At 45.0% G+C, this 27,981-nt stretch overlaps 1 protein-coding gene across 1 annotated transcript; it reads right to left on the minus strand.

The window, feature by feature from the left end:
• Nucleotides 1-17,435: 17,435 nt before the first annotated feature.
• Nucleotides 17,436-27,751, minus strand: LOC116502887. The gene is made up of 4 exons (XM_032208918.1): nt 27,189-27,751; nt 20,299-20,374; nt 19,531-19,612; nt 17,436-17,810 (listed from the first exon to the last, which is right to left on the minus strand). The coding sequence occupies exons 1-4, from the start codon at nt 27,624-27,626 to the stop codon at nt 17,672-17,674; spliced, it is 735 nt and encodes a 244-aa protein (XP_032064809.1). The 5' UTR covers nt 27,627-27,751; the 3' UTR covers nt 17,436-17,671.
• Nucleotides 27,752-27,981: the final 230 nt, after the last annotated feature.

Consider the following 27,981-nt stretch of genomic DNA (forward strand, 5'->3'; position numbering starts at 1 on the left):
GGCTCGTGTGATCTGCTTTTGTCGGGGCAAGGATGATTTTATTATATTGTACTGTATTAATTTATTTGATTCTTTTTGTTAGCTTTTATTGTTTTAAAATGTGGTTTTATATTCTGTAAGCTGCCTTGAGTCGCCATGGGTGAATAGGCGGCAATATAAATCCAATCAATACATAAATAAATATCCTACACAGGATATCTGCAATTTGTTAACCTTTAAGACTTGTGGACTTCAGCTCCCAGAATTCCAGAGCCAGCCACGCTGGTCAACTTGACAAATTTGGAGAGCCCTGTTCTAAGCTACCATTCCCTTCCACTTTCATAGAGATACATTGGGGCATTTCCCCTCCCCACGGACCCTGGCTGAATCCAGACCTATTTTCTAACTAGCAATCTTTCTTCTGCCAGTTTCTTCCTTCTTGCCAAATTTGGTTCAGTTCTGCTCAGTTTGACAGAGTGATATTGATGGGCAAAGATCCTGACCACCTGTACAACCGGTCTCTTAGCAACCGTTTGACATTATGACTGACACCCCCCCCCAAAAGAAACTTATGACCCAGATTCAAAGTTCTGACATCACCATCTTAACCCCGGCTACCTTGTGATCATACCTGAACGCTTAGCAACCGGCCCACTTATATGGCCATTTTCAGCATCCTGCAGTCATGTGACTGCAATTTAAGATTTATTTATTTTTTGCTGGAAACTGGTTTACTTCTAGTTTTCAGTAAAAAAACAACAACATCTATTGAGAACAATGGATTTGCTTAACGACTGTGGCATTTGCTTAATGCTGGTGGCATTCTTTTAATGACCTCTGCAAAAAATGTCCTAAAATCAGGGAGGTCAAACAATGACCTGCTTAATGATTAGCACGATTTACAACTGTGATTCTGGGCACAGTTACAGTCATAAGTCAAGGACTCCCTATTTGTAATTTCATTTCGTTGTGTAGGAAGTTAGCACCCACCCCTCTCCTAGGAAAATGGGATATCTTAGGAAATATTAAAAGGACAGAATATTTCCCCTAAAAGGGAGGCAGAAACTCAATAACCCCCCCTCCCCTTTATCAATGGGCCATTAAGGCCTGAATCAGTCTTTTCTACATAACAAAGATCTACCCCTTTCAACTCCAGGGTGATGGGATTAAGACATGGTCCTCAAGACATGATAGGGATTAGCCCTCTGCCCATCTAGAAACAGAACTCACCACATGGCATCTGGAAAAATTACATCACCCAGCAAGATTCACCAGAACTGAGACACAGTCAGCCTACAAAGTTAGCTAAGACTTGCTCAGGGGTGAAATCAACTTACCTTCGCTACTGGTTTGCAAATGTGAGTGTGCACAGAATCTCCTGTGCATGTGCAGAGCATCAAAAATGGGACATGATGATGTCATCATGGGTGGGCGGGCGGAGCCTCCCACAGCCACCGCTATCGTTTCGGGGACAGTGGTGCAATTCAGCCGATTCTATTCGCCCCAACCGGATAGAATCGGCTGAATTGCACCACTGTCCCCGCCCCCTGGGAATCTGACAGCCAATGGGATACATTTCTTGTACAGGAACAGGAAACTCTAAGGTGGGGCCCAAGAGAGGGTATAAAGCTCATGCTCTCCCAGCATCTCTTCCCTTTTCTTTCTTCAAGGTCTTCAAGGCACGTGATCCTTCTTTTCCCCCAAGGACCTCAATCCATGTGGTCCTGTCCACCATTAAAAACCATCTTTCCAAACAGCTGCCATGTTTCCAGTGTCTTTCTCCCCACTTGGAACTGAATCCAGGAGGACATTTCTTCCAACAGTTGCATTGAGTTGGGAAGTATAAAAACAACCCAACCGGCTCTTCTCACCTTCCAGAACTTTATTGTCTAATTCTTTCAGACGCAAGCGAGCGCTTAGCTCAGCCACCTGGGAGGTCAGATTGGATGTATTTGCTTCTAGCATTTTCTGTAGCAGACAGGGGAGGGAAAAGAAACAAAACACACAATCCTTTCAGAAAACATCCTCCTACCAAGCAAATTTCAAAGGTGACCTACTGAGGAGGAAGTTTTTCTACATTTGTGTTGAGTACAACCGTGTCTTTCATAGAGATTTTGACTCAATTCTATATGTCACTTTAGTGGTCCTTATGCTCAGATGAGGGCTGGGTTCTATACAAAAATTGAAAGAATTTTATTAAACTTCACAGTCCATCTACAAAAAGGAAAACCAGCACTCCAAGATCAATATTTATATATCTATCTATATAAAAACAGCTGTGTGTGTTTGTGCGTGTGCAATCCAGTATAACTCTGAAACGCCTCAAGTAATTTTAACCACACTTGGCAGACAAATGACTTACACTCTGGAAACAAATACTGTGGGGGGTAAGACACTCCTAAAACCCCTCAGGGTGAGTTTTCTGTTAAGATACATCCTGTTGTGCCTTAAAATGGCTTCTACTGTACAGCATAATAGAATTGCCATGGTAATGGCTTCACAGTACTCCACAAGGGGGCTCCCTCTGGTAAGGGGGAAATCCAACATTAGAAATTAGGTTTGGACTGGACATTTCCCCCCTATAAATAAATATCAGGGCAACGCCGGGTTATCAGTTAGCATAAAATATTTTTTAAACCAGCCGGATGATTTTGGACCAACCAGCCTCTCTCAGCCCAACCCATTGCACAGTGTTGTTGTGGAGAAAACAGAAAGCAGAAATACTAGCAGGTAAGTTTAGGTTCTTGAGTTATATATATATAAAAGGTGATATAAAATATAGCAATAAAACAAGAAGTGTCCTTAAAGTGATTAAAACAGATTTATGATATGCTTTTTATGAGAATCTAATCTGCTCCCCATGCCTGCCTCTGCCTTTTCCTAAGGTTTTCTATTCTTCCTTTCCAAGGAAGATTCGAGATACATAATCCCTGCCAATAAAAATAGAGTTTTCCTTTAATAGAAGACCAACAGAATCCCCCCCCCCATTTTCTTCATTCATTAGGGTGGGGGATAAGCAATCTCATTGACATCTCTGCCCCTTTTTTGGAAATTACCAACTGGGCAACATAGCCTCTACCTGAACTACTGAATGAGACAGTTGGGTCCCAAGAATACTGGGGCTTCATAGTCCACCCAATTAGGTTACACCAGATGTAGATATCATTTTAAAGTTTTATTCTGAATGCATGAGAAGAGTCCAAAATAAGCATAGCATCCCCCTCCCTCCTTCAATGTGAGTCCCTTTTACACCGTACTTATAAAGCACATTTGCTCTCAGGGTGGGTTTTGTAGGGAAACAAAATTAAAAGCAAACAGTCATAAATTATTAGGTCTTTGATCATAGTAAAGTTGGAAGTGTTACTGGCTCTCTGCAAAAGTTAATAGGAACGTGCAATTAACTTGTTCTCGGTTTATCTCCTTCCTACCAAAATTGTCGGTTTCTAATTCTAAGAGACCAACTTTGGTTAGTGGTTAAGGCAACTAGGAGACTGTGAGTTCTAATCCTGCCTTAGGCATGAAAGCCAGCTGGGTAACTTTGGGCCAATCATCAGGAGACTGTGAGTTCTGGTCCTGACTCAGCTATGAAAGCCAATTGGGTGGCCTTGGTCCAGTCACTCTCAGCCCAACTACCCCACAGACTTGTTGTAAAGGGAAAAATGGGAGAAAGGAGAGAGTATTTGCCAACTTGAATAGTGCATTGAAAAATAAAGCTGGGGTATAAATATCTTCTTCGGTGAAAGGCAAAACCATCACGATTGGTTTTGATGTGGACATTGAGACTCTAGAAAGAGGGCAGAGAAGAGCAGCAAAGATGATTAGGGGACTGGAGGCTAAAACATATGAAGAACGGTTACAGGAACTGGGTATGTCTAGTTTAATGAAAAGAAGGACTAGGGGAGACATGATAGCAGTGTTCCAATATCTCAGGGGTTGCCACAAAGAAGAGGGAGTCAAACTATTCTCCAATGCACCTGAGGGTAGAACAAGAAGCAATGGGTGAAAACTAATCAAGGAGAGAAGCAACTTAGACATTTTTAAGAAGATGTTGGAGAGCCATTTGTGGTGTAGGGTTTCCTGCCTAAGCAGGGTGTTGGACTAGAAGACTTCCAAGGTCCCTTCCAACTGTTATTCTATTCTATTCTATTTTCTATTTCTATTCTATCTTCAAAATCCGTCTACACATGTAGCTGTAAGTTTCATCCTATTTCATCCCCATGTGCTGGTACTCCTGACTCTTATCCAGGGCTCTCTGTAGAACCATCCACCAATGGAAACTACACCCTGTTATACTATTTTAATTCACCTCCCTTTCCAGTCTTCTCAAGAGGAAACATTTCCATTTCATTTTTCTTCATGGAAACTACATATTCTATTATCCACCACCGCTTTGTACCGCTAAAACACAAGAATTTTGAATTGTTTGGATTTAGATATCTGGATATTTAGTTTTAGAGATCGAATAGAGGCAAAGTATATAAAAACTCAGTTTTGAAGAATTTTGCAGGATTATAGGATCCTAGGAAGGAAAGTTTTGGACTTTCCTCTTTGTTTTGTGTCTCTGCAAATGTCTGCAAAGATAATTGGAGTTTGGGATTTCAAAGTTCAATGGTATTGCAAGAAATAGATGACTAACATCCCTCTCAGTGATTGGAGAGTTCCTGATGCCTTATTGTGGTTGGAAGGAACACCTGTCATTCATTCCTCAGCCCTCCCCCCAACTCTAGAGTTTTACTGGGAAACAGAAACTAAACGAAGCAATTTCTGGAGATGCTGCTCTGCCTCCCTGCGGTGTTTGATACATAAAAATGATCCCGTTCAAGTCGAGAGTTAGGATTCAGCATAGGCAATAGTTTCCACAATTTCCAAATTTTTAAATGCTTTGGAAACCTTCCCAGTGGCAAAATAATAATTATCCGTGGCTAGATGGCACCCGATCAAAGATGCATTTCAATTGCTTTCCATCTCATTTTAAAAGCGAACAAGCAAGGAAAGCTTTCTTAGACCCATGTTTCCTTTGGGCTGCAGATTCCCGGGATCCGCTCCCTTCCCCGATTCCCACCCCACCCCCGGCAATCCCAATCCGCCCTTACCGTGTGATTCCGACAAGATTCCCAGCGCCTGGCGGTCACTTGGATGGTTTGGTTCGCTCTCTGCAAGGGGGACAACATGCCATCATCCGGCCAGTCCTCCCCATCTTGTTGGATTGCGAAGTGCGCTAGTCCGGCCGCTAAAATGAGGATGATGGCAAACTCGGCTATGGAAAGGGCGGCCCACGCCTTCCAATTATCCCAGCGGAATCCGGGCTGGCCTCCTCCTTCCTCCGTGGCCATGGCTGATGTGGGGGTGGCCGATCCCCGGCCGGGGGGGGGTGTCCTCTTGGCCAACCGCGGGACTGGAACGGAACCCTTCGGTCAACAGAGGGGTGGGGAGAAATAACATTAAAAAGCACCAGGTTTTTTTTTGGGGGGGGGGGTTATCCAAACATCAGACCTCGGGCGCAATCCGCCGTTTTGTCTTCCGATGGGCAAAAGAGAGAAGAGGCGAATAAGGCATGTTACGCCTTGACCCCAGGAAACTCCCACCCCAGCAAAATTGCCAGGTTCGGGACAAAGCGGTAGAATTACGACAAAAACAATCAAAACCCAAGAGCGGTCAATTGAACATCCTGCTTTAAGGATGGCAAGAGGCGACAGAACCCGACCTGCTAAAGCAGCTCTCGGCCTCCGGGATCGTCCGCAGAGAGTAGGAGAAAGGGCGGCTGGTGGGCAAAAGGCTTCCCGGGACGCCCCTGTAGAAGTCCACCTTGGTTTCCGTTCGCTTCCCAGAACCTCTGGGGTTTCCGCGTCCCCAGAAACTTCTCCTCCTCCTCCTCTTCTTCTTCTTCTTCGGCGGAGCCTCGGCCAAGCGCAGCGGAGAGGCGCTCCTGGGGATTTAAGCGCACAGCGCCCGCAGCTGCAACCACTCCCAGCTGTCCCGCCCACCTGCTACCTGAGCCAGTGAGGGAGAGAGAGAGACTGAGATGGATTGGAGCCGCCGCAATCACGTCTGGGAAATGAAGTTCTGCCGGACCTTTGGTCAGGGGTCCGCCTCCCGCGACCCGCCGGCTCCAGAGAGAAGCGCCGCTGCTTTTGCCTTCCTCACCTCCTATTGGGCTGTGCAGATGGACTCCCGTTGCCAAGCCTTTCAGCGGCTGAGAGATGGCTAGGGCGGGACTTTCGGAAGTTTATCCCAAACCGCTTGCCAGAAAGTCGCTGTTGTGATTGGGTAATGGGGTGTGTGTCATTCCCTAAAGGGGGGGAAAAAAACCCACAACCACTTCTAGACAATTTGGGATAATTTATCCAGGTGTGGGAAGTGCTGGACTACGCTGTAGTCCTTGGCTTATTCCAGGCTATTCCAGAACGGTGGGAGGATTTAGGAACTGCAGTGCTTTATTCATACTGTACTACTGAAGATAGTAAGGTGAGGTTGGCTATTTTGTGGGTCTTGTTGGAAGAAATGTCCTTCTGGGTTCAGCTCCAAGTGGGGAAGAAGAGACTGGAGACATGGAGGCTGCTTGGAAAGATGGTTTACTGGTGGACAGGGCCACATGGCTTGAGCCCTGGCCAGAAAAGGTGATCACATGTTTCAATGTTGATGGAGAAGAAGAGAAGGGTTGAGGAAGGGGCTTGCTAGGCTTTTATACCCTGTTCAGTCCCACCTCTCTGTTTCCTGTTCCTGTGTAAGAAATGTATTCTGACTGGTTGTCAGACTCCCATGGTGCCATGCAGGGGGCTACTCTCTAGGCTGTGATGAGTTCTCAGTTGCCTTGTGGTCAGTTGAGTAATATCCCTTCCCCCTACAGCTGCAGTGAGGAGAAGTCTTTATTATGTAAAGTGGGCTAGCTTGGCCATCTTAATGGCCCATTAGCTGGGGATGGGCAGAAAGCTATAGGCAGCTATTCTGTCTTTTGAAACATGTTTCTTTTCACATCCAGAGAAATATTCTGCCTTTTCAATATTTCCTAGGATATTTCATTTTTCTGGGAGAGGGCTGGATGATAACTTCCCATAGGGGGAAAAGACACTGGAGGCTGCTTGGAAAGATGGTTTTAATGGTGGACAGAACCACATGGCTTGAGTCCTGAACAGAAAAGGTGATCACATGCTTCAATGTTGGTGGAGAAGAGAAGGGAAGCTGAGTCCCTGGTTTTATGCCCTCTCTGGCCTTTGATTTTGAGATTGTATTCTGATTGGTTGTCAGACTCCCATGGGCCCATGCAGGGGCAACTCTCTAGGCTGCGTTTTGAATCCAGGTTTGGTTGAGTTCTCAGATGCCATGTGGCGAGTTGGGTAAAGGGCCAATATTATCATGCCTTAATCCCATCACTCGAGCTGAAGGGGAGAACTCTTTGTTATGTAAAGTGGACAAATTCAGGCTTTAATGGCTCATTGACAAAGGGGGGTGGGCAGGAAGCTGCAGGCAGCTATTCTGTCTTTTAAAACATGTTTCTTCCTTTTCACATCCAGAGAAATATTCTGCCTTTTCAATATTTCCTAGGATATTTCATTTCTTTTGGGAGAGGGCTGGGTGATAACTTCCTACAGCCTGAAAATACAAAGCCAAAGAAAAGCCTTTCTTTTTCCTCTTTCTAATGTGAGATGAAACTCAAATACTTTGGCCACCTAATGAGAAGGAAGGACTCACTGGGAACAATTGAGGGCAAAATAAGAAGGGGACGACAGAGAATGAGGTGGCTGGATGGAGTCACTGAAGAAGTAGGCATGAAATCCTCTTATCTTCGCTACCAGTTTGGAACCGGGAGTGCACATGGTGCTTCTGAGCATGGCCAGAAGCTTCTGTGCATGCGCAGAGTGTCCATGATGACAACTGGGTGGAGCCTCCCACCGCTACCTCTACCGGTTCACCTGAATTGGCAGAATACCACCTCTAGCATGAGCTTGAATGTACTCCAGAGGATGGTAGAGGACAAGAAGGCCTGGAGGAATGTTGTCCATAGGGTCACTTTGGGTCAGACACGACTTCGCAACTAACAACAACAACGTGAGATACAATATAATAAGTATACACTAGCCTAAAGGTTATGAACAACATATTTTACAATTTATATAGGGTTTATTCTTTGATCAAGCTACCTAGAATTAGTGTTTTAAAACCAGGCTGCTGCATATCTGCATATTAAAACGATGCATGAACTCTGCCAGGCAGTGACATGCACAGCTTCTGGCTTGAGTTATGTACCAGGCACTGCATGATACAGATAAACAAGAAAAGTGATAAGGCAATACCAAAGAGGGGAGAGGGGTGCTTAGCAAATTTTGATGACAGTAAGGGCTGAACTAATTTTAATCATTTAGATGTGATAGTAGATCATAGGCGGACATGTGACTGACTTGGGCCTATCAACTGGGCCTGGGAAGGATGGACAAGCGACTGGTGTAGGGACCAGACTGTCGCCATGACAGGCTAGGTGAATTAGCTAGGGAACAAAGAAGGATAGAATAAAAGCTATCTGAATTAAGAATCCTAGTGGAAATTTACCAAAGCCGTGTTAAACAGACAGTTCTGAGAAAAACAAGATAAGAAAGGATTGGAATTCATCCCGGGTGTTTATGTGAAGGACAATTTCTGTTATCTGAACTGTTATCTGAAACATAGGGATGAGAAACATCACACCAGAGACATCTTTCTGACCTGACGGTCATAACTCACTATGCAAGCCTCGTGTAACAAGAACCAGATACTCACATACATGCCCTTTCCCCCCTCCTATGCTGAGTTATAGCTTTCTATCTCCTCTCTCCCCCTCTCAATGCCATGTAGCTTGTAAATCTTCTGTCCCCCTTTTGCCCTTCTTTTGTCATGATGTGATTTGTAGAATGTTGTGAACTTTTTATCAGTTTACTTATGTCATGTATGATTATATATACCTTTTTATACCACTATTTAACATTTACATGAAACCGCTGGGCGAGATCATCCGAAGGCACGGGATAAAATACCACCAATATGCGGACGATACACAGTTGTATCTGTCCGCCCCGTGCCAACTCAATGAAGCGGTGGACGTGATGAACCGGGGTCTAGAAGCCATTAAAGACTGGATGAGAGCAAACAAGCTGATACTCAACCCAGACAAGACCGAGTGGCTGTTGTGTTTCCCTCCCAAAAATTTGACCAACATACCATCACTCAGGCTGGGGGGACAAAACTTACACCCCTCAGAAAGGGCCCGCAACTTGGGAGTCCTCCTGGACCCACAGCTGACTTTTGACCACCATCTCTCAGCTGTGACCAGGGGGGCATTTGCCCAGGTTCGCCTGGTGCGCCAGTTGCGGCCCTACCTGAATCGGGAGGCCCTCACAACAGTCACTCGAGCCCTTGTGATCTCCAGGCTGGAATACTGTAATGTGCTCTACATGGGGCTGCCCTTGAAGAGCATCCGGTGACTTCAGCTAGTCCAGAATGCGGCCGCGCGAGTGATTGTGGGCGCACCACGGTTCGCCCACATAACACCGATCCTCCGTGAGCTGCACTGGCTACCTGTCGATCTCCGGATGCACTTCAAGGTTCTACTCACCACCTATAAAGCGCTCCATGGTAGTGGATCTGGCTATTTGAGAGACCGCCTTCTGCCAATTACCTCCCTGTGTCCCATCAGATCGCATAGAGTTGGCCTCCTCCGTATTCCATCCGCCAGTCAGTGCCGACTGGCGACTACTCGGAGGAGAGCCTTCTCTGTTGCGGCTCCGACACTATGGAACAATCTCCCCGTGGAGATTCGTACCCTCACCACCGTCCAGGCCTTCCGCACAGCCCTCAAGAACTGGCTAGCCCGTCAGGCCTGGGGATAAGTTTACTTTTGCCCCTCCCGAATGTTGAGTGAATGTTGAGTTTTACTATTTAATTTACTTTTGTGCACATTTCTTTTTGTATTGTCTGACACTCCCTTTCCTTTTGACTGTAAGCCGCCCTGAGTCCCCTCAGGGAAAAGGGCGGCCTATAAATGTCTAATAAATACAAAATACAAAAAAAAATTTGGATACATTCCTTTTTGATGACATGTAACTAACTTTTTCTAAATAAATACGCACTCTGAACAGACAGAGATTGCCACTTTGCCCAGACAGCAGCCTTTGTGTCTTATTGGGGAGCCGTCTCAGGAATTGGATCGCAAAGTGGACCACTGGTTGGGGAGACTCTGCATTTTTGCAGGTGCTGTCTCTTCAGACTGGTGATAGGATTGCATAAAATATACTGATGTGATCTCTCTTGTTTGTATGCTTGGAGGTCCACCATTTTTGGCAAAAGTTCTAATAAAACGCTTTGTTATTTCCAACAATTTCAGTGTGAGCTTCATTTCTCACATTAACTATCCCTTCCCAAGGTTTATATTTCTCCCCAGTTTCTTTCTCCTACATTTCTTTCTTGCAGACCAAGGCAAAAGTATGGTTTACTGTACAAAGCACAGTTGGATTCACACAGCAGAGGATGGCATAATTATGATTCACAATTCACAATGGCGAGAGTTTACACTGTATAGGCTGGTGTGATACTTCAGTTGGTACAAATCAGTGGTGGGATTCAATTTTTTTTCAATGGGTGAGTGTGGTTTAGTGGGCATGGCAGGGGAAGATTACTGGAAAATCCCCATTTCCTCTGGATCAGCTCGGACTCAGGAGACAAGAAAGGTTGGGGATGGGGCCAGTCAGGGGTGGTATTTACCGGTTCTCTGAACTACTCAGAATTTCACTACCGGTTCTCCAGAACTGGTCAGAACCTGCTGAATACCACTTCTGGTACAAGTCTAAGCAGCCTCTACACAATTTATGAACCTTTTAAAATATCTTAAAAGTCTTACAGAGAACATAAAATAACACATAATTAAAAGAAAGAAAAGTGCAGAAAAAAGGATAAAAAAATAGAATGAGCTCTCAATTTCCTTTGCAGCAAATACATAATTACAATATTACTGTTACTCTTACTCTATGATTCCAGAAAAAGCTATTTTTTTTCTATTCCCCATTTTTCTCTAATCCTGAAAACCACAAATCATAAGTGCATTTTTTTAAAATTTCATGTAAAAAGTCTAAGGGGTATCCAGTCAGCCATAAATATAGTTACAGTTTTTTCTCTGAAACGCAATAATATATCTCAAATTTCATTCTAATGACAAGGTACAAACTCTCTCAAAACTTTAACAGCATTACATCCATTCCATGCCATACTTTACCTCCACCGTGCACATCCCTCATTTTCATGGTTCCAAATATTCTTCAAAAGAACAAGGTTTTAACAATTTCCTAAATGTCAGGAGTGAAGATGCTATTATTGGATCCAGGGTTAGGGGGTTCTCACAGCAGGGAGGCTGTGCTGCAAATGCTTGCTGCCAAATCCCTATCATATTTTCTGGAGACAGAACATGTGCTCGGCGGGATCTCTCTAGGGCAGTGATGGCTAACCTTTTCTAGATTGAATGCCGAAAGCATGCTCGCTTGTGTGCAAATGTGTGTGTGTGTGCCTGAACCCCAAAAATGCAATGCGTGTGCAGTCCCTGCGTGTGTGCCCTGCCCCTGTGGATGCACATGTGCACCCCCCACATGCACCCTGTCCTGTGCATGCACGCACCCCCACATGCCCAATCTCCCACGCATACATGTGCACCCCCTGCACATGCACTTCCCCCCGCACATGCGTGGCAGAGAACCAACGGCCAGCTGGCTGGCAGGAGGCGTGCATGCTTGCATGGTGGAGCTGAACTAGGGCGTGTGCCCACATAGAGGGGGCTGCGTGCCACCTGTGGCACAATGCTATAAGTTTGCCATCACGGGTCTAGGGCCACCAGATATCTGAATAGGCAAAGCATGACATGGCTAATTGGAAAAGCGGACAAATGGGGGAGAAAGGAGGAGATTTGATTTGATTTGATTTGATTTATTCGGTTTGTATGCCGCCCTATTCCCGAGAGACTCAGGGCGGCTAACAATCAAAAAGGGAAGGGGGGTACAGAATGAAAATAAAAAATAAGAAGACAAATACATTTTAAAAGCGGCAACAGTCATACCCTTCAAATGGGGCTGAAAGATTTAGCAGCCCCAGGCCTGCCGGAACAACCAGGTCTTAACTGCTTTGCGGAAAGCCGGAAGGGAGGTGAGGGTCCGGATCTCAACGGGGAGACCGTTCCAGAGGGCCGGAGCAGCCACAGAGAAGGCCCTCCCACGGGGAGTTGCCAGTCGACATTGGCTGGCAGATGGAATTCGGAGGAGGCCTAGCCTGTGGGATCTAATAGGTCTATGGGAAGTAATTGGCAGGAGGCGGTCTCTCAAGTACCCAGGTCCAATACCATGTAGGGCTTTAAAAGTAATGACTAGCCCCTTGAAGCGCGTCCGGAGACCAATGGGCAGCCAGTGCAGCTCGCGGAGGATAGGTGTGACGTGGGTGAACCGGGGTACACCCACAATCGCTCGCGCGGCTGCATTCTGGACAAGCTGAAGTCTCTGAATACTCTTCAAGGGCAGCCCCATGTAGAGCGCGTTACAGTAGTCCAGTCTTGAGGTCACGAGGGCGTGAGTGACTGTTCAGACCCTGTCTGAGACACTCTTATTATTTGCATTTACATTCATTGGAGAGGAAGGGATTACAAGAGAGTAAACAGGCACACAGTAGTGAACACACTGGGGGAAAAACTGCTAGCAGCAGCTGGTAGCTTAGGGTGCTGGAGTGGATTGGGAGGCAAAGGCTTCACTTAATTAAGATCTTGTCAATTTCAGGTGATGCTTATTAACTTTACCCTGAGAAAAGATGCTCAGTTGGGTATTAAAACAAGGTTTCTCAACCTGGGTCCAATGATACCCTGGGTTTCTGTGAGGTCACTAAGAATTCCTTGGGAGATCTTGATTCATTTTTAAGAAGCAGAGACCAGACAAAAAAATATATCCAACTCTGGGTTTCCCCACTAGAGTGTGCAAGAGTGTGCATACTCGGGGAAGGGGGGGGGGGCAGGGACCATTCACATGCAAACAGGGAGGCTCAGTCCAGGCTGAGGTGTGAGGAGTAAGTGGAGCTGAGCTGAAGAGTAAGGGAGGAGGAGAGGAGAGGTGGGAGGAACAACAGTTGGTAAGACAGCACATGCAAGAGAAACACACCGATGCCACCAGAGCCCCCAAACCTGTATGCCAGCTTGGCATGCTTGCCTTTCTGCTGATTGCATCGGTGTGATGCCACCAGCAGACCTGGAAGCCATCCACAGAGTCTGGAAGTAGGGAGGAGGCGGCAGAGGAAAGGAAAAAGTTTTGTTTTATCTTTAATTTAAGAACACTGGTATAATGCATATTTACAGGCCTCCTGTGCAATGAATATAATAATTTCATAACTTCTGCCCTATATTTCAGACGGAATGTGCAGTGGGTTCCCCAAGGCTTGAAAAATGCTCAAAATATTGAGAACGGCTGCTCTTAAAACCAGACACATTTGGATTTTAAGGTTATGACTACTGGACAGAGGATCTGAAGATAAAAAGGAAAACCTGTCCCCTTTTGGTAACCCTGTAAATCAGTGATGGCGAACCTTTTGGTCCTCGTGTGCTGAAATTGTGTGCGTGCATACAATAGCACATGTGCGTGCACCTCACACCCACAATGCAATGTGCCTGCCCATCTGCGCATGTAACCACCACTCCTGCGTATGGAAACAAACTTCCAGGTTGCCCATTGCACTCATTTTGTGCCCTCCCCAGGCTCCGGAGGCTTTTCTGAAGCCTGGGGAGGGGGAAAACTGCCTCCCACAGCCCTCCAGAAGGCTGAATATGGCCCCGTGTGACACCTGTGGCACCCGTGTCATAGGTACGCCATCACAGCTATAGATCAAGGGTGCCAAATTCTATTTCACTGAGGGCCGCATCAGGGTTGTGTTTGACCTTGGGTGGGCGTGGCTGGGTGGGTGTGGTCAGCTCAATGTCACTCATGTCGGGGGCACCTGTGGTGGCCCAAGTACTCTGCCAGCAAAAACATATGCGGCTGTCCTGAGCTGTTTTCTCTGGCAGAGGGTTGCAGGAGGCCATCACAGCCAGAAATGGAGCTCGGGAGCCTGTTTTGGCTGTCAGAGGCACCGTCAGTGATGGGTTTCAAATTTTTTTAGAACCTCTTATGTAGGTGTGGCCTGCTTTGTGGGAGTGGCTTGCCAGCCATGTGACTGTGTGGGAGTGGCTTTCTGGCCATGTGACTGGGTGGGAGTGGCTTGGCAGTCATGTGACTGGGTGGGCATAGCCAACTTGTAAAATGTGGTGAAACTCACTTAACGTTTTTGCTTAGCAACCGAAATGTTGGCTCAAGAACTCTGGCATTTGAAGCACGCAAGTCTTAAAGCTGTCAAGTTACAAGACACTTGCCCCCCTAATCTTTTAGGGAAAAAAACCCTGGAGTGTTCAAACTTGATAGCTTTAAGACTTGTGGACTTCAACTCCCAGAATTCCTCCTCTCGCTCTTCATCTTGATGATGTGCGGACGGGTGAGGGGAGGGAGCTGGAACCAGTTCTAAATGGCACTGTAGATTTGTGGAACCTCTTCTATAGAAGAGGTTAGAACTGGCAGGAACCCACCCCTGGGCACCGTGGGCCAGTCCTTCACTGTTTCCAGGGCAGCCCTGCATGCCAGATCCCCAGGCCTTGAGTTTGACACCTCTGATATAGATCTAACTCGAAGCTGGAGCAGCAATTGACCAATAGCCAGGTTCCGCAAGGCAGAGAGGCTATACAAATGATAATCTTTCCAGCTTAAAATGTGCACCATTTTAAATGTTGCTAGTTGTTTTCAGTTTAATACTTGTTTACTAGATTCTGAGCTCCCTTGATTGGATTGATTGTTTTGCATTTATTTCTTGCTGACTTTTTTTTCTTTCATACTACAGATTGGAAAAGGCAAATAAGAACAACAGTCAGTCACAACAAACCAGCATCAGGAAGCAAACCGTGTAACTCCTGAAGTATTGGTATTGTATAGCTATTCCAAGTAGTCCTGGTTTATTTATATATTATAATCAATTTGTATAGCTGCCTATCTCAACTGTATGACTTTGGACAGCTCACAACTGCTAAAACACAACCTCAAACAATAGATAAAATATATTGAAAGAGCATATAAAACATAAACGCCATATTAAATACCATATTAAAATACCATATAATGTAATCAGAAGCCACAATACAGAAATATTCAGCCATATTTAATGCAGATTCTGCTGTGCAGCTGGAGTGGCAAAATGCATCTTCCAAGCCTTACAAATGGGTTGAACTTAGAGGTCCTTGGTGCTGTCTGAGCTTGGTGGTTTTCTTGCAGACGTTTCATTACCAAACTAGGTTACATCATCAGTGCTAAAGTGCACCAGATACAAGACAGTGTAACATGGAACAGTGCCCCCATGTCCTTATTGCCTGCTTAGAAGTCAAATGGGCAAATGTCCCGAGCTCCAACATACATATTCTCTCTCTCCTCTGGCATCACATAGTAGAAACAAATTCAGCAACAGTTTGCCAATGGCCCATGAACAATGTTTTTGTAGGCGATCACCAAGCTAGCCCGAGGGAAGGGTCAAATGCATCATAAGTCACAAGTCCTTGTGAGTCTGCAAGAGATCTAAGTCCTGCCCACCTTGAATGCCTCTCTTATCTCCCGCTCATTTCCTTTGACCGTTAGTTGGTCAGATTCTTTTTTTTATTAACAAACATGTAAAATACACACACACAAAACTTTGATGTACACCACATTTACACAATACAATACGAACAGGAGCTTCCTGTTCTTTCTAATAGCAATTATCAATCGATACGGCTCACCTTATATTATTTCCCCTTCTGTTATATTTCATTTGGATTTCACCATTCTTAACCCTCTTATTTTACTCATAACTATTATTTTTGAGTTTTGTTATATTCCTTCATTGATTCTTGTTTCTTTCCTCCATTCACCTATACCATTTATCCCATATCTGGTAGATTTCTGATTCTTCTTTTCCCTGGATTTCTTTAGTTAAGTTTGTCCATTTCAGCACAATCCATAACCTTTCTTATTGTTTAATCTTCGCTTGGAATTAATTTGTTTTTCCATTTCTGGGCAAAGGCAATCCTTGCGGCTGTAATTATATATAGTATTAAATACTGGATTTCTTTTTTGTACTTCGCAGACAATTATTCCTAATAAAAAAAACTTCCGGTTTCCATTCTATTTTAACCCGTTATTGCCTCCAGCCAATTTTTGATCCTTTTCCAAAAATTTTTAGCCTCCTCACAGGTCCACCATAAATGTTGGTCAGATTCTTGTAGAGAGCTTAAGTTTGCAATAAATCTTTATACTCATTTGAACTGCCTGGAACTCCTGATTTCCCTGATGCTTAATAGTTTTCTACATTTTTGTACTTCATGGACAACTTTCCCAACTTTTTGTACCCAATAAGAGACTCCAGTATATATCAAGACCAGGGGTCTTGCAATCTTAAACATTCGAAGAGCCACAAAGGTCCTAATCGGAAGCCCCGTTGAAAGAAATGTCCTTCTGGGTTCGGCTCCAAGTGGGGAAAAAGACACTGGAGACATGGACGCTGCTTGGAAAATGGTTTAATGGTGGACAGGACCACATGGCTTGAGTCCTGAACAGAAAAGGTGATCACATGCTTCAATGTTGGTGGAAAAGAAAAGGGAAGGCAAGGGAGAGCAAGGAAGGAAGAGAAGGTGAGTCCCTGGTTTTATCACCTCTCTGGCCTTTGATCTTGAGCTTGTATTCTGATTGGTTGTCAGACTCCCATGGGCCCATGCAGGGGCAACTCTCTAGGCTGCGTTTTGAATCCAGGTTTGGTTGAGTTGTCAGATGCCATGTGGTGAGTTGGGTAAAGTGCCAATATTATCATGCCTTAATCCCATTTCCCTGGAGCTGAAGTGGAGAACTCTTTATTATGTAAAGGGACTAGCTTGGCCTTCTTAATGCCCATTGACAAAAAAAGGGGGGGAAGGAGGCAGGAAGCTGCAGGAAGTTTCTCTTTAAAACGTTTCTCCCTTTTCACATCCAGGGGAATATAATATTCTGCCTTTTCAATATTTCCTAGGATATTTCATTTTTCTGGGAGAGGGCTGGGTGATAACTTTCCACACCCCCATTCAATTCTGGAGCCGACCAGAAGTCCAGTTCCCCTACCATAGAGTTTCCTCCTAGTGCAGTGTCCTTTTTCCTCTACCTGTCCTAACCAAAAGCCCTATCAATTGTAGAACTGAGCAGAAAACCCGTCCCTTGCCATAGTCTCCTCCTGGCGTGCTGTGCTTCCCCTCCCCTCCTCCAACTGGAAGCTCCTCTCAAAATTGTGGTGCCAACTGGTGACAGGGAGCTGCAGCAGAAGGATGAAAGAGCCACAAGTGGTTGCTGACTCCTGATCAAGACCAAAACATAGGAAACCCACCAGGACAAATGAGATAAAATGAAAAGTTTTTTTTTTTATTTTCCAGGCGTGTCAGAGAGACAGGTAAATGCTGGCCCTTAAGTGACTACAAAGTGTTTTAGTGTTAAAGTGATGATGAGTCATTTGAACCCACAGTCACACATCCAACAGTTGGAAAAGCTTTGAAGAGCAGATGAGTTACCCCAAACCAATTGTCCACCGCAGAAGCGCAGATAAAAGAGGCTGAAATGTCCATCTCTTGTCCATCAGTCTATAGGAAGAGGAGAAGCTCAACAAGGATGAAGGGCAGGAAAACCAGGTTGCAATCACGAAGGATGCCTTTGTCACATGGAATATCATTTTCTGGTGCCGGCTTTGCAACCTCTTGCCGATATTTGTCAAAATTGTTTCTGGGGAAATAAAAACTTTGTCAAATTAGATGTGAATGTGAATATTGTAAAGCACAGAGTTCAAGTGACTTACCAGCAAGATTCTGCATTTATTTTTTTCCAGTAGCTACCACAGAAAAGAAATGAAGGAAGGTCCTATCTCTTCAGGGATTGAGGAGGAGCCTAGGAATCACCCAATGCATGAGCTGGAAAGAAGCTTAGAGATCATCTAGTCCAGCTCCTAGGTCAGTTCCAAAATCCACTAAACCACTGTTTCTCAATCTTGGCCATTTTAAGATGTGTGGACTTCAACTCCCAGAATTCTCCAGACAGCTCCTGACTTGGGAATTCTGGGAGTTGAAGTCCACCCTTCTTAAAGTTGCTAAGGTTAAAAAACACTGCACTAAACTATCCACCATTTTGGGTCTGTTTGAAAATGTCCAGTGCGTTGGACAATTTTCTCAGATGTGAATTTGAGAGGTTCTGGTAGTTGCCAAAATAAATTTCTAAGACCTGCCAACCTCCTTCCTGTTAGAGCTGATATTCATACAATAGGAGGATGGCCGAAAGAAGAAACAATGAAGTCAGTGGAAAATGAAACACAACGCTACAGGGAGTGGTAAAACTTTTAACCACAGAACCACAAATGCAGACTTGAAGGAAAAGTCAATGGCTTTCATAATGCCCAGCCAGAATGGCTGGTACGGCAAAATCTCTCTGAATATCCTAGCTCTTGAAAAAAATGACAGATCCTGTACTTTCTATTCCTTTGAAATGAATACATATTGCTAAATTTTATAACGAGAGAGTTGGATTTCTTACTCCAATGTGAAACATCAGAAGGCGGCACCCTGAAGGCTCCTTTTAACATCTTGCTTTGGCCATACTGGCTGGGAATTATGAGAGTTGTAGTCCAACACACCAGTTAGGCCCTGAGGAAGACTGTACAGCAGTAATGGCTAACCTTTTTGTTGTCACGTGACAAAAGCGAGCGTGCACACCTGCACCCATAATGCAATGCATGCAAGACACCACCCCCCCTTGCCCTCCTGTGGATGCACACACATCACTCCCCCCCCATGCCCCGTTTTGGGCCTAGTAGGCCTCCCTGCAGCCTCCTGGAACGAAAAACGGGCTGTAGGAGGGCACTCCACCCCGCCCCTGCGCATGTGACTCCCCAACCCCCGCTCGTGTGCATGTGTTTCACACATGCGCCCCCCCGCGTATGCACAGCAGAGACACGAGCATCAGCTGGCTGGTGTGTCCAGGCGCTGTGGAGCTGAGCTGGGGTGATGGCTCGTGTGCCCGCAGAGAGGGCTCTGCGTGTCACCTGTGGTAGGTGTGCCATAGATTCACCATCATGGCTGTACAGCATTGGGATGAACCAGTAACTTCCTCCCTCCCTTCCTCTCTCCCTTAATACTACAGATAGAATAGACTCAACTGACTATTTCTAATGCCCTTCTTATATATAAAATGGATAAGTGGAATTGCCAGCTTCAACATAGTGAAACTCAAAATAATTGCTGGGAATACAAATTGCAAGGGTTCCTGCCTTCATGTAGTCCATTTTTCCACAATATTCCTTTGGTCTAAGGCAGAGGGGTCAAACTGGCAGCCCCTGGGCCAGATGGGTCTGGATGACCATTGCTGGAAACCTGATCATAAGGTGGATCCAGCAAGCCAAACTTTGTATTTTCATGGAGACTAAAGTAAACATATTCTGTTCTGTTGGTCTTACCGTTCCTCCTGGAATTGACGCTTTGCATCAGCCAACTGCCTTGTTTTGCTGCTGACCTGCTCCAGAAGGTGATCAATTAAATCTAAGGCAGGGAAGAAAGTGCACATGAGATTTCCATATAAGCATTTTACATGGATAATTGCTTTGTATCCCCTCCTTTTCTCCTCTCCTTCCCTGAGGTGTAAGTTTCTAAATCAGTGCATTCAACAGCTGGTTGTTTTACTGTACTAGTACTTAAAAAGTTTGACCACAGTGTTGTGGCTGCCATCTTGACTTTTTTATCACTTCTTGCGGACCACCTTGAAAGCATTTATGAAGAGAGGAGTATTGATATGTTTGCTGCCTCGAGTTACTTAGAGAGTAATAAAGCCTGGATAATACAACTCCAATAAATAAATAAAATAAGTACATTCAGAGCTTGACTAAATTCCAGTGCGCCCATGTTGAAACAGAAAGTGAACACGTTCCATTTTTGTTCAATTATGTCTAATGATCACCTTCTTGAAAACTCATGCATTTTATGTGCAAATATGACTGATAAAAGATGTGAAGTCAGAACACGAGACTTTCATTTCCAGCCCAGGAAGACAGAACCAGAAAGGAAACTTTCTCATGTCTTGGAGGACTTGAGAAATAAGAGCCAGCAAACCCAGAGCCAAATTCTTCATTTTGATGGATGAAGGTTTGTTCATGTTTGCGGGATTGTTTTCACACTCCGTTGGTCGAGTTCTGGAAGGAACCTCTTACATATTCCTTTTCTTGCCTCACCTTTGAGCTTCCGTCCTTCTGCAGCTTGTTTGCTGATTATTGCCACGAAAGATGTAATATTTTCTTGAACGCTGTACTAGAAATGAAAATAAATAGAAGTATTAAGAGAAAGGGATAAGATATAGTTAAGATAAATTAAGACACAGTATTGTATTGTATTGTATTGTATTTGGTTTATTTGTATGCTGCCCTTCTCCAGGAGGGACTCAGGGCGGCGAACAACTCAAAGGGGAAAGGGAACATAAACAACAGTACACATAATTAAAATACACGAAAATCACACAGCCATACCAGTCGAGAGGGGAGGGGAACTCATCAACCACAGGCCTGCCGGCACAGCCAGGTTTTGACAGCTTTCCGGAAGGCCTGGAGAGAGGTGAGGGTCCGGATCTCCGCGGGGAGTTCATTCCAAAGGGCCGGAGCTGCTACAGAGAAGGCCCTCCCCCGGGTAATAGCCAGGTGGCATTGGCTGGTGGACGGAACCCGGAGGAGGCCGACCCTGTGAGATCTGACGGGTCTTTGGGAGGTAATTGGCAGCAGGCCGTCTCTCAAGTACCCAGGTCCAATACCATGAAGGGCTTTATAAGTTACGACTAGCACTTTGAAGAGTATCCGGAGACCGATCGGTAGCCAGTGCAGCTCGCAGAGGATAGGTGTAACGTGGGTGTACCGGGGTGCACCCACAATCGCTCGCGCGGCTGCATTCTGGACGAGTTGAAGTCTCCGAATACTCTTCAAAGGCTGCCCCATGTAGAGCGCATTACAGTAGTCAAAAGTTAGTTAGAACATAAAAGTATAATAGGTAATATGATATTCTGATATAAACAGTTAAATACATATAAATATAGTAGATATAAATAAGGAAAGAATAAAGGAACCACAAATGAAAGATAGGAATGTATAGGAGGCAAATGTATTATTGCATATACATACTCATATGGAACTGCTGTATGAGGGAATGCTTGGTTCCTTTGTTGTTTTAATCTATCTTTTTATTCTGTTTATGTCTATGTAAGGAAGCCAGGTGGCGCAGTGGTTAAATGCAGCACTGCAGGCTACTGCTAGATCAGCAGGTCAGCGGTTCAAATCTCACCGGCTCAGGGTTGACTCAGCCTTCCATCCTTCTGAGGTGGGTAAAATGAGGACCCAGATTGTTGGGGGCAATATGCTGACTCTCTGTAAACCGCTTAGAGAGGCCTGAAAGGCCTATGAAGCGGTATATAAGTCTACTGCTATTGCTATTGCTATTGCTATGTGTGTTTAAAATAAAAATGTATTTTTTTAAAAGAAGAAATAAAAATAAAGATGAACCAACTTACAATGCTGGAAATTGAGAAGACAGGGGCTTGGCCAGGGCTATGGTTATTTATCTATTTATTAGATTTATGTGGTGCCAGAGGTGGGATGCAGCCGATTCGGACCTGTTTGGGCAAACTGGTAGCTCCGACAATCAGCTGGGGAGCAAACTGGTTCGCGCCGACAACCAGCTGGGCCCGCCTTCCCGCCCCTGCACTTTACTTACCTATATCCTCTCAGCTGATTCGCGTGGCAGAGTGGATTGCCATGCCTCAGCTGCGTTACTGCCCAAGAAGTAACATGGAAGGTAAGTTTTGCTAAAACTGCATGCGTGCAAAGCACGTGATGTAGTAAGGTAGCAGAAATAACCTAGAAGGCATGTACAGAAAAATTAATAAACACTCAGCCAGGAGCCATAGCCAGAGAAAGCCACACATGTAGCCAGGAAAAGGTTACACTCAGTCACGAAAGAAAATGAGATAATAGGATTAGGAAGTTGGGAGAAAAAAACCCAAGTCCAGCAATGACCAGTCAGAATAACACAAACACAAAATCCAATCCCTAGATAACACAAACATCATGACTATTTACATAGAGCAGACACCTTTGTATAAGTGCCCAAACATGAAAACACCCTCCTCGTGTCTTATGATAGGATTAGCCCATGGACAAGACACCGGACAGACAGAATCCGAAGACAAGAGAATCAAGATCAGAGCAATCATCCAGAATAAAAGAACTTTATAAAATTCGAATTTACACAATAGCCTGAAACAAGAAAAGCTGTATAAAAGGGAAAACCAAATGGTGTATGGGGTACTGCAGACCCGGGAACGACGGAGCTGTGTCTCATCCTTCCCGTTCTTTCTTTCTTCAATAAAAACTCATAACTTCCAGGCAGCTGTCTTCACGAAACTTTCTTTTAGCGTCGGTGGTGACTCCCAGCTGGGAACGGACCGGAAACCTTTGCCTTCCAACAGTGATCACCGAACCGGTTATTAACCGGCAGGATCCCACCCCTGTGTGATGCCCATATCATTCAGAAGCAACTCTGGGTGGTTCTGAGCGACATAAATTTGATTAACAAACAAATAAATGCTCACTTCATGCCATTTGCAAAAAATGACTTTTGAGAGGATTGGACTACAAGTCCCAGGAGGCTTTGCAAGAGACAGGAAGAGAACTGGAGGAGTGCTGTGTATCCAAGCTTTATGTAAGGAAGAGTAATAAGTAAGTTACCATTTATTCTGGAATCCATATTGCAAGTCTCCTAAGAGAATGCAATAACCGAGGATAACTCTGGTGTTCTCTGCAAGGGCTGTTAGGGAGAGGGTAGTCAGAAAAGTCAAAACTTCAGTCACAATTGTGCAATTTAAATTGTTTTCCATGTGTTGTGGTGCTCATAAAAGCAATAGGGCCCTGACTGCACAATCAGGGCCACCTTTCTGACTTTATTGATCCTTTTTAAAGAGAGTCCTGAATCCCAAATTACAGGTTATCTTGATTTATGATCACAAATGAGACCGGAATTTCCATTCCTAAGCAAGACAATTTATTAATCAGTCATGACTGATTTTAGGGCCTTTCCTTCAATCATCAGTTAAGTGAATCACCGGCAGCTGTTAAGTGAATCTTAGGGCCGTTAAGTAAATCCACTCTTTTGCTTTGACGCACACCCTTCCTCTTTTTTTATGGAAAGGACGGTGCCCTTAAATCGCCCACTTCACAATCCACAACAGGAAGCCCGCTGTCAGCCTCTGCTTTGCTGCTGCTTCGGCTGCCATTGAAACGGGGAGGGGGGGGCATGGTATGTGGGAGGGGAATCATTATGTGCTGGAAGAATATTCTAGACGCTGTCCTGACCATCTCATTGTGCATGTGGAGGAAGGGAGTTTCCCACCAAGGTTAACTGTCCAGCATTCCACCCTGATAATGTTTTTTGAAGATATCTCCCACCTGACAGTTGGGTGAATTATAATTGGACTATGGACTGGGGTACCAAGGGGAGGGGATTGACCTATACATGATATTCTTTGCTTTCGCGCCTAATTAACCAGACTCAGCTTAGCTTTGCTACTATTCGTTTGTAATTAGTAAAAGTACACTTAATTTCAAACAAATGGAGTTGAGTGGTTTCTTTCCTGATTATTAAACGAAGCAGCATCTGACACCCGCATTTACAGAGATTGCAGGAAAATAGTAGGGCATTTCCCCTCCCCCCCCAGTGGGAAAATTCACTTTGCAGGTGTGTTTCATGTTTGATCCTCAGTATTTTCAGGTGTAGGAACTTAGCACCCACCCCTCTCCTAGAAAAGTGAAATATCCTGGGAAGTCTTGAAGGGGCAGAATATTGCGTTTCCCTGGATGGGAAATGGAGAGATATGTTTTTAGGTAGGAAACGGACTCACTCATGGTGGCCCTCACCTTTGTCAATGGGCCATCAAAATGCCTGAACCAGTCTATTCTACATAACAAAGGTCTCCCCCTTTTGCTCCAGGGTGATGGGATTAAGGCATGATAGTATTCGCCCTTTACCCCTCTCATCACAGGGCACCTGGGAACTCAACCAAGTTTGGGACTGAAAAGGCACACAATCTATAAAGTTAGCTGAGAACCCACCCACCCACCCCCGTCCCTGGGAGTCTGACAACCAATCCTACACAGGAACAGAAAACAGAGAAGAGGGGAGCGAACACAAACTATAAAAAACTCAGGAACTCTCAGCAAGCCCCTTTTTTATCTCCTTTCTTCTTCTACCAACATCTGGAAGCATGTGGTGCTGTCCACCATTAAACCATCTTTCCAAGCAGCCTCCATGTTTCCGGTGTCTTTTTCCCTACTTGAAGCTGAACCCAGAAGGACATTTCTTCCAACATAGATAATGGATGGATGTCCCAGAAAAGCTGAGGGTGGTGCCCGGTTTGTGGAAGCACAATGACCCACACACCATGCTGGAGAGTGATAGGACAACTTTCAGTCTATACACAACAGAAACTCTCCCAAAGCTTGTGTGTCCCTCACCTCCCTGGTCTCTACTTTATAGAAACAAGGGGGTTGAGTCACATTCCTGTGCCAATATATTATAAGGATGACTTATGCTGCTTTTACCAATTCTTGTTATGAACCAGCAACTTACACGTTTGCCATATATGCATTCATTGTTAAAAACAGCAATCAAGCCACCATTTTCCTCTTTCCCATACTTGAGTTCCATTTTTACGTCTGTGTTTGCCTTGTCCTGTGATATATAGTGGGGTTACATGTCAGGAAGCAGAATATATTTAGAAATCCACAATACAGCACTTAAACCATTCATCTTAAAATTTAAACCGAGTAGATTAAATTAATTGGGATAGGGTCTTAAGGTCTTTAACTATCAGGATAATAACTTTTTCAGCTGTCAATTAAATTTCCAGAGCACCAAACATTTCCACCAATTCCCTCCCCCCCCCCAACCGATGATTGCTTGGGGGGGTGTAATCAATGATGCAATGGCGTCATCAAGAATAAGTCAATATTTTTGGCCCATTTCTTGAAATCCCTGGGGTGGGGGTTAAAAGTGCAAAGCACGTTGTAGTTTGGGGAATCCAAGAGACCATTCTTTGCACTGCCCAAAATTGGCAGCCGAACTTAACATGGGCTGCAGACAAGTAGCTGGAGAAAAACTATGCTTGGAATCCAGGGTTAAAGGCAATTCTGTGACCTTGTTAAGACTGTTACTTTTGCTTTACAGTTATTGTCTCTTGATGGATTTCTGTGTGTAAGTTCCAGAAGTTTCAGATAAGTAAGTAAGTAAGTAAAGAAGGAAGAAAGGAAGTGTAGGAAGTTAAAACCCACCCCTCTCCTAGAAGAACGAAATTTCCTAGGAAATGTTGAAAAGGCAGAATATTATATTTCCCTGGATAAGAAATGGAGAAACATGTTTTTAGGCAGGAAACAAACGCATTCTTAATAGCCCCCACCTTTGTCAATGGGCCATTAAGAGGCCTGGGCCAGTCTATTCTACATAACAAAGGTAGGATTAACCTTCCACCCATCTCACCACATGGCACCTGGGAGGATTGCATCAGTCAGCAGGACAAACAGGCTCGGGGTCTCAGCCCAGCCTACAGAGTTGCCCCTGGGAGCCTCACCACCAATCAGAATGCATTTCTTACACAGGAACGGGAAGCTCTCAGGTGGGGTCCAACAGAGGGCATAAAACCAGGGACTTTCAGCATCTCACTCTCTCTTTTTTTCTTCTCCCAACATCTGGAAGCATGTGATTCCCCCTTTTCTGTTCAGGACCTCAAGCCATGTGATCCTGTCTACCATTTAACCATCTTTCCAAGCAGCCTCCATGTCTCCAGTATCTTTTTCCCCACTTGGAGTTGAACCCAGAAGGACATTTCTTCCAACAGAAGGAAGGAAAGGAAGGAAGGAAGGAAGGAAGGAAGGAAGGAAGGAAGGAAGGAAGGAAGGAAGGAAGGAAGGAAGTTGACCCTGTTCTGATGTTTTGAACAACCTCTTCCATCATCCCCAGCCAAAGGTTAAATGAATTAGGATCAAAAACTTCAGAAGGGCCCCAGGCTGAGATAAAGTGTATCAGTGGAGGTAAATCAAGGCTTCTCTGTAGATTTGCATTCATCTGCTTTTCTGAGAGTTGAACTACTGTTCTGAAAGCCTTTCCTTATTTACACCTGAGCACAAAAGTACAGGCCAAAAACTTCTTTTTGTAACGTTTCCCCTTATTATTGCCTTTATCTTGCCTTGGCTCATGAGTGTGGCAGGCTTAACTTGTCCTTGGCAATACTGATTGCAATGTTTTGCAATGCAAAATTGCAAAGCAATGTTTTCTCTCTTACTCGGACACCCCACCCCACCCCAAGGACAGCCTTGAGGTGTGTGTAAGAACTATTATGTTTTGTCCACCATTATCCTGAAGGAAAATCGGAAGATTACAAAGGCTGGGAACAGAAGAATCAACCACAATTTCAATTCTGGCAGAATTGGATAGAGGATGGATAGAGGGACATGGTGGCTCAGTGGCTAAGACACTGAGCTTGTCGATCAGAAAGGCTGGCAGTTCAGCGGTTCGAATCCCTAGCGTGGCGTAACGGAGTCAGCTCCTGTTACTTGTCCCAGCTTCTGCCAACCTAGCAGTTTGAAAGCAGGTAAAAGAAGAAAAATAGGGACCACCTTTGGTGGGAAGATAACAGCGTTCCTTTGGCATTTAGTCATGCCGGCCACATGACCACGGAGACATCTTTGGACAGCGCTGGCTCTTCGGCTTTGAAACGGAGATGAGCACCGCCCCCTGGAGTCAGGAACAACTAGCACATATGTGCGAAGGGAACCTTTACCTTTAGAGTGGACGAAGACCCTAAAACACACAATGAGAACCCCCATCCCCAATGCCATGCTTCCTTGATACACCGAGACTACAATTTCCAGAATTCCCAGCCAGACTACCCCACGGGTGTCCTGCATGGTGATTGTGGAAGTTGCCATTCCCCATGAACCTGGATGGCATCCCAGCTGAAGGATTAGAATTCTTTTAGGGAAACAGTTAAGGTACGGTACTTTGCCTTTTAAATATTATTAAAATATTTTACCAGCTCAGCCTGGCAGGAGTTCCAGTGCCCTTCCATCGTTGTGAGGTTGTGCTTCACAATTCCCAGGTGCTCCTGTAACCGCGACCTTTCCTGTTCGGTCTCCTCCAAAAGCCGCATCTTCTCTCCTAAAGTCTGGTTAGTGGTGGCCAAGGTGGACTTGAGGTCTTGGTTTTCCTTTTTCTTCATCTCCAGAAGTCGTTCTGTTTCCATCAGGGTCCGATTGCTAGACAGCAGTTGTATCCACATGGACTCCCTTTCCTGAGCTTTGCTTTCCAGAGCCTCCTGGGCCGTTATCTTTTCGTGGCGCTCCTGCGTGTACAAAATCAGGAAGACGACAAAGCAAAACAGGAAAAGGACCGTGGTGATTCCCAAGCAAAGGGCGCAGGCCTTCCCAGTCTTTCCTTTGGCAGAGAGGAGCGGGAGATCTCTTCTACCCATGGCAACTGGAGATTCTTGGAAGCCAGCAGAGACACTGTCCTTGCCACTCCGCGGCCCTGGAGGTTTGTTGCAATTGTGTGCCTTGGAAGGACCCTCCTCTCTCAAGTCCTGCTTACCTCATCGGGGCTTCCTTGCCAAGAGTTCCAGGATTTGGCAGAAAGGTCAAAAGCACAGAGCAACTGGTATTTTATTGTAGGAAGTTATCACCCAGCCCTCTCCCAGAAAAATGAAATATCCTAGGAAATATTGAGAAGCAGAATATTTCTCTGGATGTGAAAAGAAAGAAACATGTTTTAAAAGACAGAATAGCTGCCTGTACCTTCCTGCCCATCCCACTTTGTCAATGGGCCATTAA

This window comes from Thamnophis elegans, chromosome 1 (assembly GCF_009769535.1).
Source record: "Thamnophis elegans isolate rThaEle1 chromosome 1, rThaEle1.pri, whole genome shotgun sequence".
Taxonomy (NCBI): Eukaryota; Metazoa; Chordata; class Lepidosauria; order Squamata; family Colubridae; genus Thamnophis; species Thamnophis elegans.